Genomic DNA, 16,041 nt, shown 5'->3' on the forward strand with positions numbered 1-16,041 from the left:
GTGTGTAAAGTTAAGCTCTTAAGAAAAATTTGCAGCATCTCACAAGTCCATGTAAATTCATAACTATTAGGCAAATTAACTTAAAGTGAGCATACAGAAAGAAATTGATTTAAGTTTAAAAAACTGAATTTGAGATATTTAGCCAGGATGCAGGAAAAAGAGCTAGATATCATCGTGGTGTACACATTATTGAAGGTTTTCTCCTAAATCTGTCAGTCCAAATTATGGAATTAAATAAAAATAGAAAATAAAATGTTATAAAAATAGGTAATGCTAAGTGGGTTATAATGAAGTAGCCTCCTTTACCATTGCACGTGAACATCTTTCACAAACACATTAAATTTATTTTTCATGATTGTCTTTTTTAAGGTCAAAGGGGAAGGCTATACCCCAGTGGGAGGGGTTTAAGTCTCTCCTCTGAAGAGATAGACATTTGCAGTGTCTACCCTTGCAGTACAGAAGATACTGGTGACAAAATCAAAACTCAGAAGGTGGGTTTTAAGAGGGAGAAAAAATTCTAAATTCTTTCTGAGTCTGAGTAGTGATGGAGTCGTGTGGGAGGAGACTACAGAAGGTCACTGACACCATGTAGTTATATCAAAAATAAAACGAGAAGAGCTTGGATGGTTCAGTCGGTTAAGCATCCAACTCTTGATTGCGGCTCAGGTCATGATCTCACAGTTTATGGGATGGAGCCCAGTGCAGAGCCTGCTTAGAATTCTCTCCCTCCCTCTCTCTCTGCCCTTCTCTTGTTCATGTACTCTCTCTCTCTCTTTCAAAATAAATAAACATTTTAAAAAGTAAATAAATAAAAACTTCAGTCTGAAACCATGAAACCTAAAAGAAATTTTAAAACAGGGGTGCCTGGGTGGCTCAGTCCGTTGTGTCTGACTTCGGCTCAGGTCATGATCCTGTGATCTGTGAGTTGAAGCCCCATGTCGGGCTCTGTGCTGACAGCTCAGAGCCTGGAGCCTGCTTCAGATTCTGTGTCTCCCTCTCTCTCTCTGCCCTCCCCTGCTCATGCTCTGTCTCTCTGTCAAAAATAAATAAACATTAAAAAAATTAAAAATTTAAAACAATAACCAGGGCATACTTTATTTGATCCCTTCTCATGACATAATACAAGTTTAAAATAAGAAAAAAAAAAGGTTTTTGAAATGTTCACATTAATTTGTAGGTGGCAGGAGAATTTGCTGAATTGAAATTACCTGGATTGGGATACGACTGTGTGTCCAGGATTTCTCTCACTACTTACTCACCATTTGCTCTTCAGTATCCACCTAGCACATTGCCTGGTACACACTAGATAATCAATCTACAGTTGATGAATGAATGAGTACCTCATGATTTTCAAAGTTTTTTGGGGGAATTAAGATTTTAATGACTAACCTATTGAATATTTAACATCTATTGGCAAACACTGATCTGTTAAATGCACCTTGGTGTCATTTCTGGATGGACCTAATAAACAGACCATTAAGATAGCCGAGTTAGTCATTTCTTATGTTTTTATTTTATTTAAAAAATATTTATTTCTTTATTTTGAGAGAGAGAGCACACATGCAAGCAGAAGAGGGACAGAGAGAGGGGGAGAGAGAGAACCCCAAGCAGGCTCCAGACTGATAGCGTGGAGCCAGATGCAGGGCTTGGTCTCACAAACCCATGAGATCATGACTTGAGCCAAAATAAGATTCAGACACTTAACTGACTGAGCCACCCAGGTGCCCATTTCTCGCATTTTTATTATCAGCCCTACAAAACATATTCCTCCTGAATACTCCATTTCCTACCCTATATCCCTCCCATCTCCCTAGATATTTAGCATGTATGTGTTTATTTCTATACAGTTTGGCTAGTCATATTTTTATTTTTATGGCCCTGTCACTGTGCCTATATAGTTACTTATTGTTTTTATGTGCTTGGTCATGATTTTTTCATGTTTTTCTTGTAATCCCATTGTGTCATAGGTGTCCTAAAGTATCTGAAAATTTGTTATACAATGTAAAGCACTGGCTAAATGTAAGGTATTAAAGATACAAAACTGAAATCAACATTTTGAGGACAATGGATCAATTTAAATTGAATTCTTGTTAAAATTCTATGTGTACTTAATAAAGTATAAGAAAAATCAGTACAAATGGAATAGGAAATGATTATATACAGGTAACCTATGGTTACAGATATACTTTGTGCTATAATTGGGATATTAAGTTTACTCAGTAAGTTAGTGCATTTTGCTCAGCTTTATGTTTTGTTATTTGAGAAACACAGCATAAAGTAAAGTGTAGCATTAAAAGCCAGCTTCATTGCAATTTATTTTTATAGCACAGTGCAAAACAACCCAAGCTGAAAGTACATACAGGCACTCAGACTTAAATCCCTAAAGGTAAGAAAGTAGTTCCATAAACAGATGTGATCATGGATTCTGAGTTTATTTGCTTGTGGCAAAAATAAAAGTACCAACTCAATAAGTTTTAATTTATAGGCATCTCCACCAGAAAGCCTTTGGGCACTTTGAACAAAACTGACTAAAAATAAAATTTAGTAAAAAAAAAAAAACCAAAAAAAAAAAAAAAAACCCAACCTAATTTGCCCCATTCTCCACTCACACGAGGGAATATAAATTCTCACCTGGGTAGAGGAGAGATTTCCTTATGTCTTTTCTAGGTGATTTCCTGGAACGGTAGCTATGCTCTGCTCTAGAAGAGAATTTTATGATTGGGGGCATTCCTGGACATTTGAGAATATGAGAGAGGAGCTATGGATGGTGACTCTACCTCTAGGTTTTCTGATCACCACAGCCCCATAGGTTAGCTATGGTCATGCAGCCATGTAGAGCCTTTCTGTTCTCACCCAAAGGAAATATTATTTGCCCATTTTCCTTAGCAGGAAGTTCACGTATATATAAACTGGGCTCGTACCTAAACCTGAACATCAGGAAATTCTATGATTGTATCACCGGTCATATGATAGACTGGAAATCCTTATATTTCTTCTGTAAATAAAAGAATAGACACGTATGAGGGCCTGACCTTGCAGGCTTACTTACCTCACATTTTGTTCCTCCAGGGTCTCACTTGTGAATTCCAGTATGTCAGCAGCTGTTCCCACAAACATAAGGAGAAGTTGAGAGAGTTGGTCCCTAGTGATCCCGCCTCCAATGGGTAGAAGCCATCTTCCAATTATGAGCATTAGCAAGAATGTCTGATGGAGTCCCAAAGTCCAAACTTTTTCACATACTGTAGATAAGTTATTCACAAAAACTTTGGCCTGTGTAACAGAAATGTCATACAGAGAGAAGGACCATGAGCTGCCACCTCGGAAAGTGATGCCATCTTCACCATGGCTTTCAATCCACAGTTTTTGTGGAAGGTCATTTTCATAAAAATGATTCTTCACCTACTAAAGAAAATAAAGCTCCTTTCAACTGAAGACTCTGGAGAAAAAAAGCTAAGATGGTTCTTAAAATGGGGCAGCCTTATAAGAAGTAATTTAAACCTCACACTTGCTAGTAGGATTGTAGCATTTGGTATTTAAAGAGCCAATCTGATGACGTTTTAAAGATCACTTCTCATTTTACTTTCTCTGTAACAAAGTATGACACAACACATAGCAAAACTTTTTAAATACCAAATTAAAATCACAAAAAAATCCTTGTATTTTTCTTTCAGAGATTTCAAGTCTGAATTTAGTAATCTGGGAATATTTTAACATGGTACAAATCCCTTGTTTTTTATTGCTCTAAAACACTGCTACATCAAATGAGAGAATGTATAATAATGTTTATTAATTACGTAAATGTAAAGAAAGAGACTAACTATAGTTACTATTTTTATTTTGAACATTTAACATAATTGAAAAATCTATAAACTAGCAACCAAATTTTATTCTGCCTTTAATCTTGGACTCTCAGAAAAATTTACACCCCTTTCTTGTTTTCTGAATGATATCTCTTGCCCGTTTAACTTCTAAATCAGTTTTAAAATATATTACTGGCCCTCAGAGGCTATAATCTTTTAAAGACTACAGTAATGTTGGTCTCCAGTGGATTGGATAGTTGATTCTGATTTATACAAGTAACTTGACTATGTTTGTGCAAATCTATTTACTCCTCTCAATTACTTACTGATGTACAGGTAAAGGCAGGATAAGACAAGGCAGGATGCTAACCTGATTGAAGCCACACATGAAGATCAGTGATCTTGCCTTTACACACTATTTCATATTTCTTCTATGAGACTTCATATACATCTTACTCAATTCTTTTTTTTTATGTTTATTTATTTTTGAGAGAGAGACAGAGACAGAGTGTGAGTGGGAGAGGGGCAAAGAGAGAGGGAGACACAGAATCTGAAGCACGCTCCAGGCTCTGAGCTGGCAGCACAGAGCCTGACGCAGGGCTTGAACTCATGAACCGCGAGATCATGACCTGAGCCAAAGTCAGACACTTAACCGACTGAGCCACCCAAGTGCCCCATACATCCTACTTAATTCTTATAGGAAGCATACTAGTGGGGTAGTTATTAATACTTTCAACTGTCAGATGAAAAACTGAGATACAGAGAGATTAAGTGATTTTTTCAAAGTGATGCCAGTCAGCTGTGACGGGAGCTTGATTTAGAATCCATGAATTAGACTGAATTAAATCTCTTAGAATCAATAATCTATCTTATTATTGAAACCATGGCTCATTGGTACTGGCCTGGGCCTCGGGTCTCTCCCATATATCATTTCCTAATAGGCCATGGTTAGTTTGACAAATATCAGGCATGTGAAGAACAAAGAAGTAATTCTATTTTGGCTGAAAATCTTCCCTATTTTATTAATGTAAACTCCTAAAATATATACAGGACAGATCCCAATCTTTTAACTATATCATTCCTTTACCAAAAATATGTATCTCCCTTTGTGCATACATTGTCTGACCTAAGTGTTATAGGTTACTTAATGCTGCAAGTTAAATATACCTATTAATATACAGGTATATTAGATATATATGACTATTATGCATGTTAAATGTGTTTAATAAATATAAAAATACAATTGTTTTGCAAAATCCTGAGCAAACGATTAAATGATTGGCAAATTTCCTTAGGAAAGAATGAGCTGCAAGGTGTAGAGCATGTTATTCTCACCAAATGAAAAGGTGATTTGCCAGATCCTTTAAAATACAGTGGAAAAAGCTCTCACCGTCTTAATGAGATCATCTGCTCCATTGGCTTGTTCACTTGACATCAAAGTTTGATTGAAGTTTTCTTTGCTGCTGGTATTTTGTGACATCCCTTCAGATTGGCTACTGCAATGCTAAGAATTTTGTAAAAAGGCAATATGTAAAAAAAAAAAAAACAACCACAATAGGTAGAGTTCCAAGTGGCTTCAATTATCTAAGCAATTATGAGTAGATATGTGGAGTTTACACAGCATGCATAAACATTTCCAAAAATCAGATTATAGTCTTGAGATAGAAAACCACTTTTCAATTAATATGAGAACAGACTCAACTATACATGTTTTATTTTCCCACAAGTCTATGAGGATGTAGAAGCTCCAAGTTCATTGTGCAGAGCTGTAGAATGTTTTAAGTTTTAATTTTAATTCCAATTAATACATATACAGTGTTATATTAGTTTCAGGTGTACAATATAGTGATTTAACAATTTCATACATCACCCAGTGCTCATCTCAAGTGCACTCCTTAATCCTGATCACCTATTTAACTCACCCCCACCCCCACCCCAGCTCCTCTCTGGTAACCATCAGTTTGTTCTCTATAATTGTCCAGTTTTTTTGTTTGTTTGTTTTGTCTCTCTTTTTCCCCCCCTTTGATCATTTGTTTTTTTCTTATATTCCACATATGAGTGAAATTATATGGTATTTGTCTTTCGCTGACTGGCTTATTTCACTTAGCATTATACTCTCTAGCTTTATCAATGTCATTGCAAATGGCAAGATTTCAGTCTTTTATATGGCTGAATAATATTCCGTTGAATATATATACCACCTCTTCTTTATCCATTCATTTATCGATGAACACTTGGGCTGCTTCCATAATTGGGCTATTATAAATATGCTGCCATAAAAATAGGGGTGAATATATCCCTTTGAATTAGTGTTTTTGTATTAATAGGGTAAATACCTCAGAGTACAATTGCTGGATCCTAAGGTAGTTCTAGCTTTAACTTTCTGAGGAACCTTCATACTGTTTTCCACATTGGCTGCACCAGTTTGCAGCCCCACCAACAGTGCACAAGGGTTCGTTTTTCTCCACATCCTTGCCAGCACTGTTCTTTCTTGTTGATTTTAGCCATTCTGACACGTGTGAGGTGATATCTCATTATAGCTCTGATTTGCTTTTCCCTGATGATAAGTGGTGATGTGCATCTTTTCATGTGTCTTTTGGCCATCTGTATGTCTTCTTTGGAGAAATATCTGTTCATGACTTCTGCCCATTTTTAATTGGATTATTTGGTTTTTGGGTGTTGAGTTTTAGAAGTTTGTTTATATATATATACATATATATATATATATATGTATATATATATATATATTGGATACTAACCCCTTCTCAGATATGTCATTTCCAAACATCTTCTCCCATTCAATAGGTTGCCTTTTAGTTTTGTTGTTTCCTTCACTGTGCTGAGCTTTTTATTTTGATGTAGTCCCAGTAGTTTATTTTTGCTTTTGTTTCCCTTGCCTCAGGAGACAAATCCCAGAAAAAAATTGCTACAGCCAATGTCAAAGATGTTAGTGCCTGTGTCCTCTTCCAGGATTTTTATGGTTTCAGGTGTCACATTTAGGTCTTTAATCCATTTTGAATTTATTTTTGTGTGTGGTGTAAGAAAGTGGTCCAAGTTCATTTTTCTGCATGTTGCTGTCCAGTTTTCCCAACACCATTTGTTGAAGAGACAGCCTTTTTCCCATTGAATATTCTTTCTTGCCTTGCCAAAGATTAGTTGACCATATAGTTGTGGGTTCTTTTCTGGGCTTTCTATTCTGTTCTACTGATCTATGTGTCTGTTTTTGTGCCAGTACCATACTGTCTTGATCACTACAACTTTGTAATGCAACTTGAACTCTGGAATTGTGATGCCTCCAGCTTTGCTTTTCTTTTTTTAAGATTGCTTTGGCTATTTGAGGTCTTAGGTGGATACAGACTAATTTTAGGATTGTTTGTTCTAGTTCTGTGAAAACTGCTGTTGGTATTTGAGAGCTGTACAATTTATGGAGTCATAGTTGGGTTTCCTTTCTTGAATCCTGGAACAATTGCAAAACAAATCAACAACCAACGACAGCATTAAAACATGTATGATCTTGGCCAAAGTGTTGATTCTAAGAGTTTATTTCTTGTCCAGAAGGCTCTTTATCTAAAATATCATTTGCTTAGGTCAGTAATCCAATTACATTCAATCTTGCCTGTTAAGCACTGTAACAATCAAAAGAATTATCATGTTCACCCATCAAAATATACATTTTAGTGGCAGTTTGAAAGTCAACTTAGGTTTACGAAAAATTTGACAAAGACCTAAACTAAATGTTTTCCCCCTCTCACTCTTTCATTTTGTGTGTAAATTTCTGCAGGTGGACTGTGCATGATTTTTATCCAGATGCTGGGAATCTGAGGTAGAGAAAAGATTTATAAGAGAGAAAAGGGGTGGCACTTGAAAATGTAGTGGTAGCCACTGATTACTTCACACACTGTTTAAAAAAAAAGATTGAAGATTTTGTTTTAAACACCTGCAGGGCTAACATACTTTTGAAACATACACAAACAGATGCACACAGCACTGCCATCACCACCACCAACCAGCACCACATACCCACACTCACGTATTTGGGTTTAGAGAAACTATTTTTTTTCAAATGCTAACGCTGTGAGAAGTATATTTTTCTTAATTATTTTGGATACTGCATCGATCATTAAATAAACCACTTGAAAAAGTAAAAAGAAATGTCAAGAAGCTATTTTTTTCTAGTCTCTCCCAAAACAACTAGTGTTATGAGTGAAATGACAAGAATAATTAGGAAAAATGGCCATGTGCCATATCTCTAAAAGCAAAAATCCAGCTGTTTGCACACTATTTTTTTCTGTACAACTAAGGCTCCAAGAAAAGATAATGAAGATAAAAAATTCAATCTTTGAACCAAGCAACAAATCCTCATTGCATAGTAGCTTTGTGAGAATCAAATAGGCAATAGGAAACAAATTTTGACCACTTTATTTGCAGGCATGACAGCACAGTGTATATTAAAAATGGTGACCTTCATATGTTTTTTTACATCCTTATCACCAAAAATCCATAGACATATTATTTAAATAAAGTCATCTGCACTGCAGTAGCAAATAGCTTTGTAGTCCATATTAAGATATTACAACCTATCTGAGTCCCATTCCATCCTTGTAATTCTACTTATTACAAAATGATGAAATTTTCCTTTAAGTGGCAACTGCATTTGGACAGCAAAAAACAACTGGTTTGATGCCTACAACCTAACGCAACTTGTATTGTTTTTATGGTAATATTATTTACATTTCGCGTTGTATAGGTGAGTCATGTAGATGTTCTGGGTACCAACAAACCACTTTTTCATGGGCTATGTCTTAAAAACTCTTACTAGTTTCAAAAATATTCCTTTGGGTCAAACCAGACTAAAACACCTTCAAGACTAGAAACTTTTCATTGCTTTAATTTTGCCACTTCGTAAATAGACTTAAGAGTTACGGTCATAGTTGTTTTCAGCTATGTAAACCTAGCCAGATTCAGAAACGAAGGCACAGAATTGATCATTTAAGATTTGGAATCTCTTCATGAAATAGGTCAAGATGTTTTACGAATGCCAAAACACAGGTTAGAAATTTTAGGATGTAGAATACATGGAAAATGTGAAAAGAAACTAATTATTCTTTCCTGTCATGAAAAAAAAGTCAGATGATTTTGATTCAAAACTCCTGTAAAACATAGAACGTGTAACTGAGAAAGGCAGTGTGGGTTAACAGAGCAGGGATCAAGGCCTAGGTGCTAAGCCCCAGAATTCTTACTGATTAGCTGAGCAGGCCTTGAAAAAATTATTTAATCTTTCTGAGTCTTAGCCGTCCTCTTTTATAAAGTAAAAAAAAAAAAAAAATATATATATATATATATATATATATATATATATATATATATATACATACCATGCTTAACTTATGGAGTTCCTGAGTTCATAAAGGAGAAAATGTATTTGAAAATACTTTGGGGAAAAAAAGGATGATATAAAGAAAAGTGGTTATTATCACAACCAAACATTTTTAAATGAATGGACTAAGACAATTGCTGTGCCTCCCTTTTTTCTGCCATTTCTTTTCCTTAGATGCAATTCCACTACTGTTTTGTCTCTCTTTCTCTTACTTTTTTCTACTTCCATCTCTGCCCACCCTGCCCAAATCAATCTTTGGGCATTCATTTTAATTTTTAGTGTCAAAATGAGTCAAATCCATTACTACTAAAGGTCCAATTTCTTTTGTAGTATGAAAATTAGAGAGGTACTGCCTGGGGCTCAAAAATCTTTTTTTTATTAAAAAGAGAGCTTTTGGTTGCATGCTATTTGTTGTAATGGGATTTGACCTGTATATCAATTAACTGTGCAATGCATTTATATTATAAAAGCGTTTGGGGAAATGAATTGTTATTGTGGATGATAGTCATGTTATAGAATTGGATGTGAAGGAAAAAAATGATTCAAATCACCAGAGCTTATTTCCATAACACTGAAAGTTGTAAGTAGTAAGGAAATTGAAACAGTCCCCTAACTCCTCATGGTACAGTTTTAAAAACCATGATAACTTGAACCAGTCTATCTATTGTTACAAAAATATTTTTGCCACAGACATAGAGATAGCCTATGACTTTAATACTTTTTAAATAGGAGATTTAAGGCAGATAAATGTTTTCTTTATGCCTGTTTTATTGGTATGTGCTTGTGGAATTCTTCAAAAATAGTCCATAGAGTTAAATTCCCCTGTGTGTACCTAAAATTTGGAACATTTTCCAGATGCAGTTTGAATATCTGAAACATACACAAGAGGCTTAACTTTACTATAAAATGATTGACTGTAGGAAAGAAATCTGTATAGGGGCAAAGTCTTATCTTGACTAAAGCATTTTATCAGTAAAGGTACTAAAATTATACCATAGCTAAAGTTCATCTGTAACCTAGTTCCTTTATCCACGCTCTGAAGATGTGAAGTCTGGTCTGGAATCTGATGGGATCTGCCATCCACAGTATGGAGCCTTAATAACAACAGATTGTGAGACCATTCCAGAGCCTGAGACTTAGGGTTGCCCATGTGAGAAGCAACTCGCTTAGCAGCTCTTTCTTTATATATAGATTAGGGACTCTTATTGGAAACCACTGTTTATTTTTTAAATCAGTGTGGTCCTCATACATATAGTCCACCTTTCCCAATGGTGGGTGCCATACTCCTCTCCTTTACCCTGAGTGTCTGGCTCCAGAATAGAATTCCTATTTCACTAAAACAGATCATAGGACTTTAGGACTCTCAAAAGGGAATCTTTTGTAATCTGTAAGGCCTAAATTTTAAGATAGACTATTTCAAATAGACCCTCCAAGTTTGACTGTATTTACATAGCAGGGTATAGACAATGGGTTTCTATTTTGTTTTTTCTATTTTTAAAAATATTTCAGAGGATGCTGGATTATTGAGCCCTGCCCATTCTTGGTACAATATAGAAACTCATTAAATCTGTAAAGTTTAAAACCAAATTTTTACACACATCCTGCCCCCCCCATATAAACTCTAGCATATTCGGAGGTTAGGGGGTGCTTAGGAACAAGATCTCTAACATAAATTGTTAATTAATTATGCAATGTTAAATCTTAAATGTAACATTTTTATTAGTTTTGACAGATTGTGAATTCACTTTCTTTTGCTAATGGCCTCTTACTTATTCAATTTTTGATAACTCCAATTCCTCTGAGACATGCATTTCTGAAACAAATTGGATTATAGTATGAGAGTAGTTTATTGATGAATTTTCCACTTTCCTACTTTCCAAAAGGCCATACCTGGGTCTCATGGTGCATTTCAAGAAGCCATAATGATGGAACAATGCTAATCAGATAGATAAATATGGCTGGTGAAAACCTGTGGAAGAAGAGAAAAAGATAGTTTAGTTTTTACAAAAAAAATTTAAAGAAAACAAAACAAATGCACATACCCTGATCACATCCAGTCAATCCTCCTTATCTCAAGTGTTCATTTCAATGGGGAAAAAAGCATTATGTGATTTCTGCCATATGGATTATAGAGAAACAAAGTAACTGCAAAAGGCACTAGCAGCTGTCATTCTCACTGAATTTCTAATCCAATTAATAGAAGTTAATTTTAATATGGTTTAATGGGACACTGCCAACTAGTTGCAGGCACAAACTGGATATTTTGTGTTTAATATGTTTTACAGATAGCAAATATAGCAACAATAAATCTTATTGGATTTCTCAGCATTGCAATTTCAGGAAAATTGGCTGCATTTTTTAATATTAACCTAGAATTCTGAAAGCTCAAATAGTAACATCCTGCTAGAACACAAAAATCAGATGATAATGAATAGGAATGAGCAAAATCTACTGACTGTATCTGCTAGGCCTAGTGAAAATAAAAATGCAAACAAACAACAACACATGAAGTGCTTGGTATTTTTTTTAAAGCTATCTACATTCATTATTTCTGGCTCAAAATTCCGAGGGCAGTTCAAATAGTGGGCCTTTATAATAAAAAATAATCAGTTTCAAATATCAGTTTTGCCAGTGACTCTCAGTTTGCTTCCTAATTCACAAAATGGGGACAGTCACTGTATTAGTCATCTTGGACTGCCATACCAACATACCACAGATTGGGTAGTTTAAACAACAGAAACTTATTTTCTCACAGTTCTGGAGGTTGGTAGTCTAAGATTGGGGTTCAAAGATGATTGGGGTTTGGTGATGTCTTTCTTCCTGGTTTTTAGAAGACACCTTCTTGCTGTGTCTTCACATGGCCTTTCCTCGGGGCACATGTACTTCACAAGGAGAGAAAGAGAGATCTCTCTTCTCCTCTTAAAAGTCTATCAATCTTATTGGCTTAAGATCTTACCCTTATGACCTCATTTCCTAAAACCTCTATCTCAAAATAGAGTCACATTGGGGGTTAGGGTTTCAACACATGAATTTATGGGAAACAGAATTCAGTCCATAGTGGTCACATTTATCCCATAGAGGTCTTTATTATACTTTCTGTAAAGAATGCCTAGCAGAGGTAGGCACACCATAACAGGTAACTACTATTAATATTTTTATAAGACATTATACAATGAAAATGTGTCCTTAGAACTTTGAAATAAGAGAAAAATAGCATACTTTCCAAATTTATTTCTTCAAATTGCACTTCATTTTAGATTGGACTATTGCTTTATAGACCATCTCAAAGTCAAAATTGTAAGCTAATGTAATTTTATTAAAATACTTATAGTATATGCATGTGGTGGTTTAAAATGACATAAAAATTAGAAATGCTAATTCCTCAATAAATATAATTATTCAAGATGAATTGGTATTAAAACCATATTATTGTAACCCAGGAGAGAAAAGTGACCAGACCTAAGTGGAAGAAAACATCTAGAATGGACTTTTTAAAGAAAGGCTCTTAACCCTTTCACTAATATTGCCTTTTAACTTCTGGGGAGAAGAAAGAAAGGACAAAAGAAAGTGAATTCTTTAAAAATCAGTATTTAATATAGAAATTCCTCCATCTTTGATTTCCTGCAAAGAACCAATTTTGAAACAAAGGCTATAGGTCATGATATTATTGAAATCTTGGCAGATGGCTGGGCGATGGAGAGATAGCAAAAGCCCCATGGTTGAACATCCGCCTAAAAAAGGGGGGGGGGAATTAATTCCTTGACCTTACATATCAAGGGAAACATCAGGAGAGAGTATTTCCTTTGTGTGACTAAGAAAGGAAATGATTTCCAGTCGCAAGGACATTTGGGATATGTAAATGTTTGTTCTGCTATGTCAAATGTCCACTGGACTGCAGTTTTCTTGACTCTCTTGGGATTAATTTTGAGATTGACTCCCCTAACAATGCCATTACAATAATATCTAAGGAAATTCTGGACTGAACATATGATAGCTCTTAAACAAGGTTAAACAGATAACAACAACTCTTAACATCTATGCATGAGGCTTATTTCTATAATTGAAAAATAAAATACTATCCCATTTCAAGATACTTCCTCTAATTAGGAATCTGGTTATATCAAAACACCAAAACTAAAAACTTCAAGATCCAAGATTTTCTATGTTGCCTGCCACAGAAAATCTAAATTCTGTAATCTGATATTCAAAGCCTCGATATTCTAGTCTTTCCACTTCCCTTTTCTCTTCCTGTGTCATAGCCCCAAAACAAAATAAAATGTTTTCTCTAAAGTTCCCCTCACTTCAGTTCATCTTCACAGACTTTTTTGACATAAGTGAAAAGGAGATAGAAAGAAGCAATCGCACCGAAAGCCCAAGAATTTATCCTATTCAACTCAGTCCATAGCCTTTCTCCTCACATGTCCCATCCTCTTAACCCTACACCTGAGAGGATTTGCTGGAATTTCAGGAAGCTTCCAGGTAGAGTTATTGATGAAATGCACAGCACCCCAAGGTAAATAATAGCAAAGCAGCATCAGGAGGTCCCTTCTCTCCTTCCTCTCCTTCTAATTCCCTGCAGCAGGCAGTGGTCATTGTACAACTGAAATTAAATTAAAACAACAGCAAAACTTATGGAGAAAATAGAAGTCTCAATTATCTAGGGAAGTGTTAAAATGTGTCTAAATATATTGTATTTTGGATATGAGGATTACATTTTAGCCATATATAGAACAAAGTGTTCCATGCTCCGTTAGCTTGATTAATCTGAGAAGAGAGGTTCTGAAATGGTTTTAGAGCAAATGTCCTCCCAAATTATGACTGCCTGCTATGGAATGCTGTCCTCTTACATCTCTACCCATCAACATCTTACCTGTATTTCAGAAGCATAGCAGGAATTAATCTTAGCTTATATTTCTCCCGTGACCCAACATATTCTCCCCTATTTCATGGTTATGTGTATATAAGCCTTAGCTTTCCTAATAAAGTCTCCTTGAAGGGAGATTTTGAGTCTTCTATATATTTATGTCCTTTCCCTCTTACTTCTCATTCATCTTTTCCTCTTCTCAGTGGTATCAGGTGTCTTACTAAGTCTTTAATAAATGCTTACTAAGCACATCCTTAAATGTTTAATCTGTGAATTTATGAATAATGGGAGGACTAAGCAAATGGAGGGAATGAAGGGTACTAGCATCTACCTGACTTTTATTCCCATTCCATGAGATCTAGTATGCTCCCGGAGTGTGTCCCTTGAGGAATTATTACACTGCAGTAGAAATTTCACAAACCTAGGAGACCCAAATTTGAATCTTGTCTCTTCCAGGGTAGTGGAATTCACTACCTTCCCTGCGACTCAGTGTCCTCATCTATAAAATGGAGACCATAACACTCACCTCCTAGGATGGGTGTGAGGATTAAATGAGGCAGTGTGTGCCACAGGCCTGATGGCGTACATGCTTAATACATGTGAGCTACTCCCTTGTCTAGCCTCCGTTCTACAAGTAAACTCACAGCTACATAACTGGTACCTACCCAGAGGGCACCAGTTCAGAAGACTGTTTCTTCAACCAACTCACAATCAATCCTATTTTCAAACTATAATTCCCCAAACTAAAGCTATTTAAGACATCTTGAATCAAAGGAAATTGTTTGCGCTGCTGAGGACAAACTCCACATTCGATGTTAAGGCAATTACTGTTATACAGTTGTGGTATACAAGCATGGCCATTTGCCCATGATGACCTACAGAATGTTGCACGGTCGGGGCCTGGCCTAACTCTTGGGCTTTGTTGTTTGCCATTTTTCCTCACTGTGCTCCTATAACATTGCTTTTCATTCATTTCTGGAAAAAACCTATGTGTCTTCCTAACTCAGGTCTTCACACATGTATTTCTCTCCCTTGAAATATCTCTTTACTCCCACTTTTCACCCGTGTATCTCCATTTCATAGCTCATGTCAGGTATATGGAACTCTACAGAAAAACTTTCCTTGTCCCTCCAGTCTCAATTAGATTTCCTTGTCATGCTTGTCTATAGCACTCTTCACTTTTTCCTTATAAGTCCTCAAAATTTATGACTGTATGTGTGTGCATGTATATGTGCATGTTTCCCATCAGTTGTCTCCTGGCAGTTGTAGGTAGTATAAGCACAAAAAGTGTGAGTGCATCATTATACCCTCAGGTCCTCCCACAGTACCTGGCCCGAGGTGGGTTACCCATAAATATTTATTGATTTGATAAGGCCTTGGTTGATTTTTCTGTTTTCTATTTTCTTGACAATCTGTTGCTGGTTTAGCTAGAAATTTCATCTTAAAATATCATCATAAATGGAATCTTATCAGAAGTTTTACTGAAGAAATTAATTATTCTGTTCTTATATGAATATAATATTGTTTTGCTACTATGAAAGATTTAATTTCAAGGTGACACTCTAGCCACTACTTATTAGTTAGAAGGTTTGCTATATTCTTGATCATGCATTGTCAGTGCAATTCACTTTTGGAACCAAGGAGAATCTGAACTCTAAAAATTAAAAACTAGACCTGACCCCACCTTTTTCTATGTAATTAATCAAATTGTGTGCCTTTTCTTAGGAGCTACCAAATAATTTTACTCCAGTCTTTATGTCTTAATGGCATCAGAAGTAAGTCAATGCCAAGTATTTTGTACGAAGTCTAATACCATAGAAGGATCTAGCCAACCCAGAAATAACTTAAGTCAGGTTTCTGGATACTTGTTTTTAAATATAAGATACACTATTTATTCACAAGCTAACAAAAACTGATAAACTTATGATCAAATTCAGAAGATATGTCCAAGCGGGAAATTTTTATAAAATGTGTACTACCCCATTACTAATCCACTATCT

General features: G+C 35.5%; 1 protein-coding gene across 1 annotated transcript in view; it reads right to left on the reverse strand.

The window, feature by feature from the left end:
- The window catches only part of TMEM26 (transmembrane protein 26), a 45,954-nt gene that overhangs the window by 18,535 nt on the left and 11,378 nt on the right, over positions 1-16,041 (reverse strand). The window contains exons 2-4 of the mRNA XM_049646129.1: positions 11,068-11,146; positions 5,191-5,304; positions 3,050-3,270 (exon numbers count right to left, since the gene is read on the reverse strand). Coding sequence (XP_049502086.1) covers positions 3,050-3,270; positions 5,191-5,304; positions 11,068-11,146 — 414 coding nt within the window. The remainder of the gene's footprint in view (positions 1-3,049; positions 3,271-5,190; positions 5,305-11,067; positions 11,147-16,041) is intronic.

Source organism: Panthera uncia, chromosome D2, assembly GCF_023721935.1.
Source record: "Panthera uncia isolate 11264 chromosome D2, Puncia_PCG_1.0, whole genome shotgun sequence".
NCBI lineage: Eukaryota > Metazoa > Chordata > Mammalia > Carnivora > Felidae > Panthera > Panthera uncia.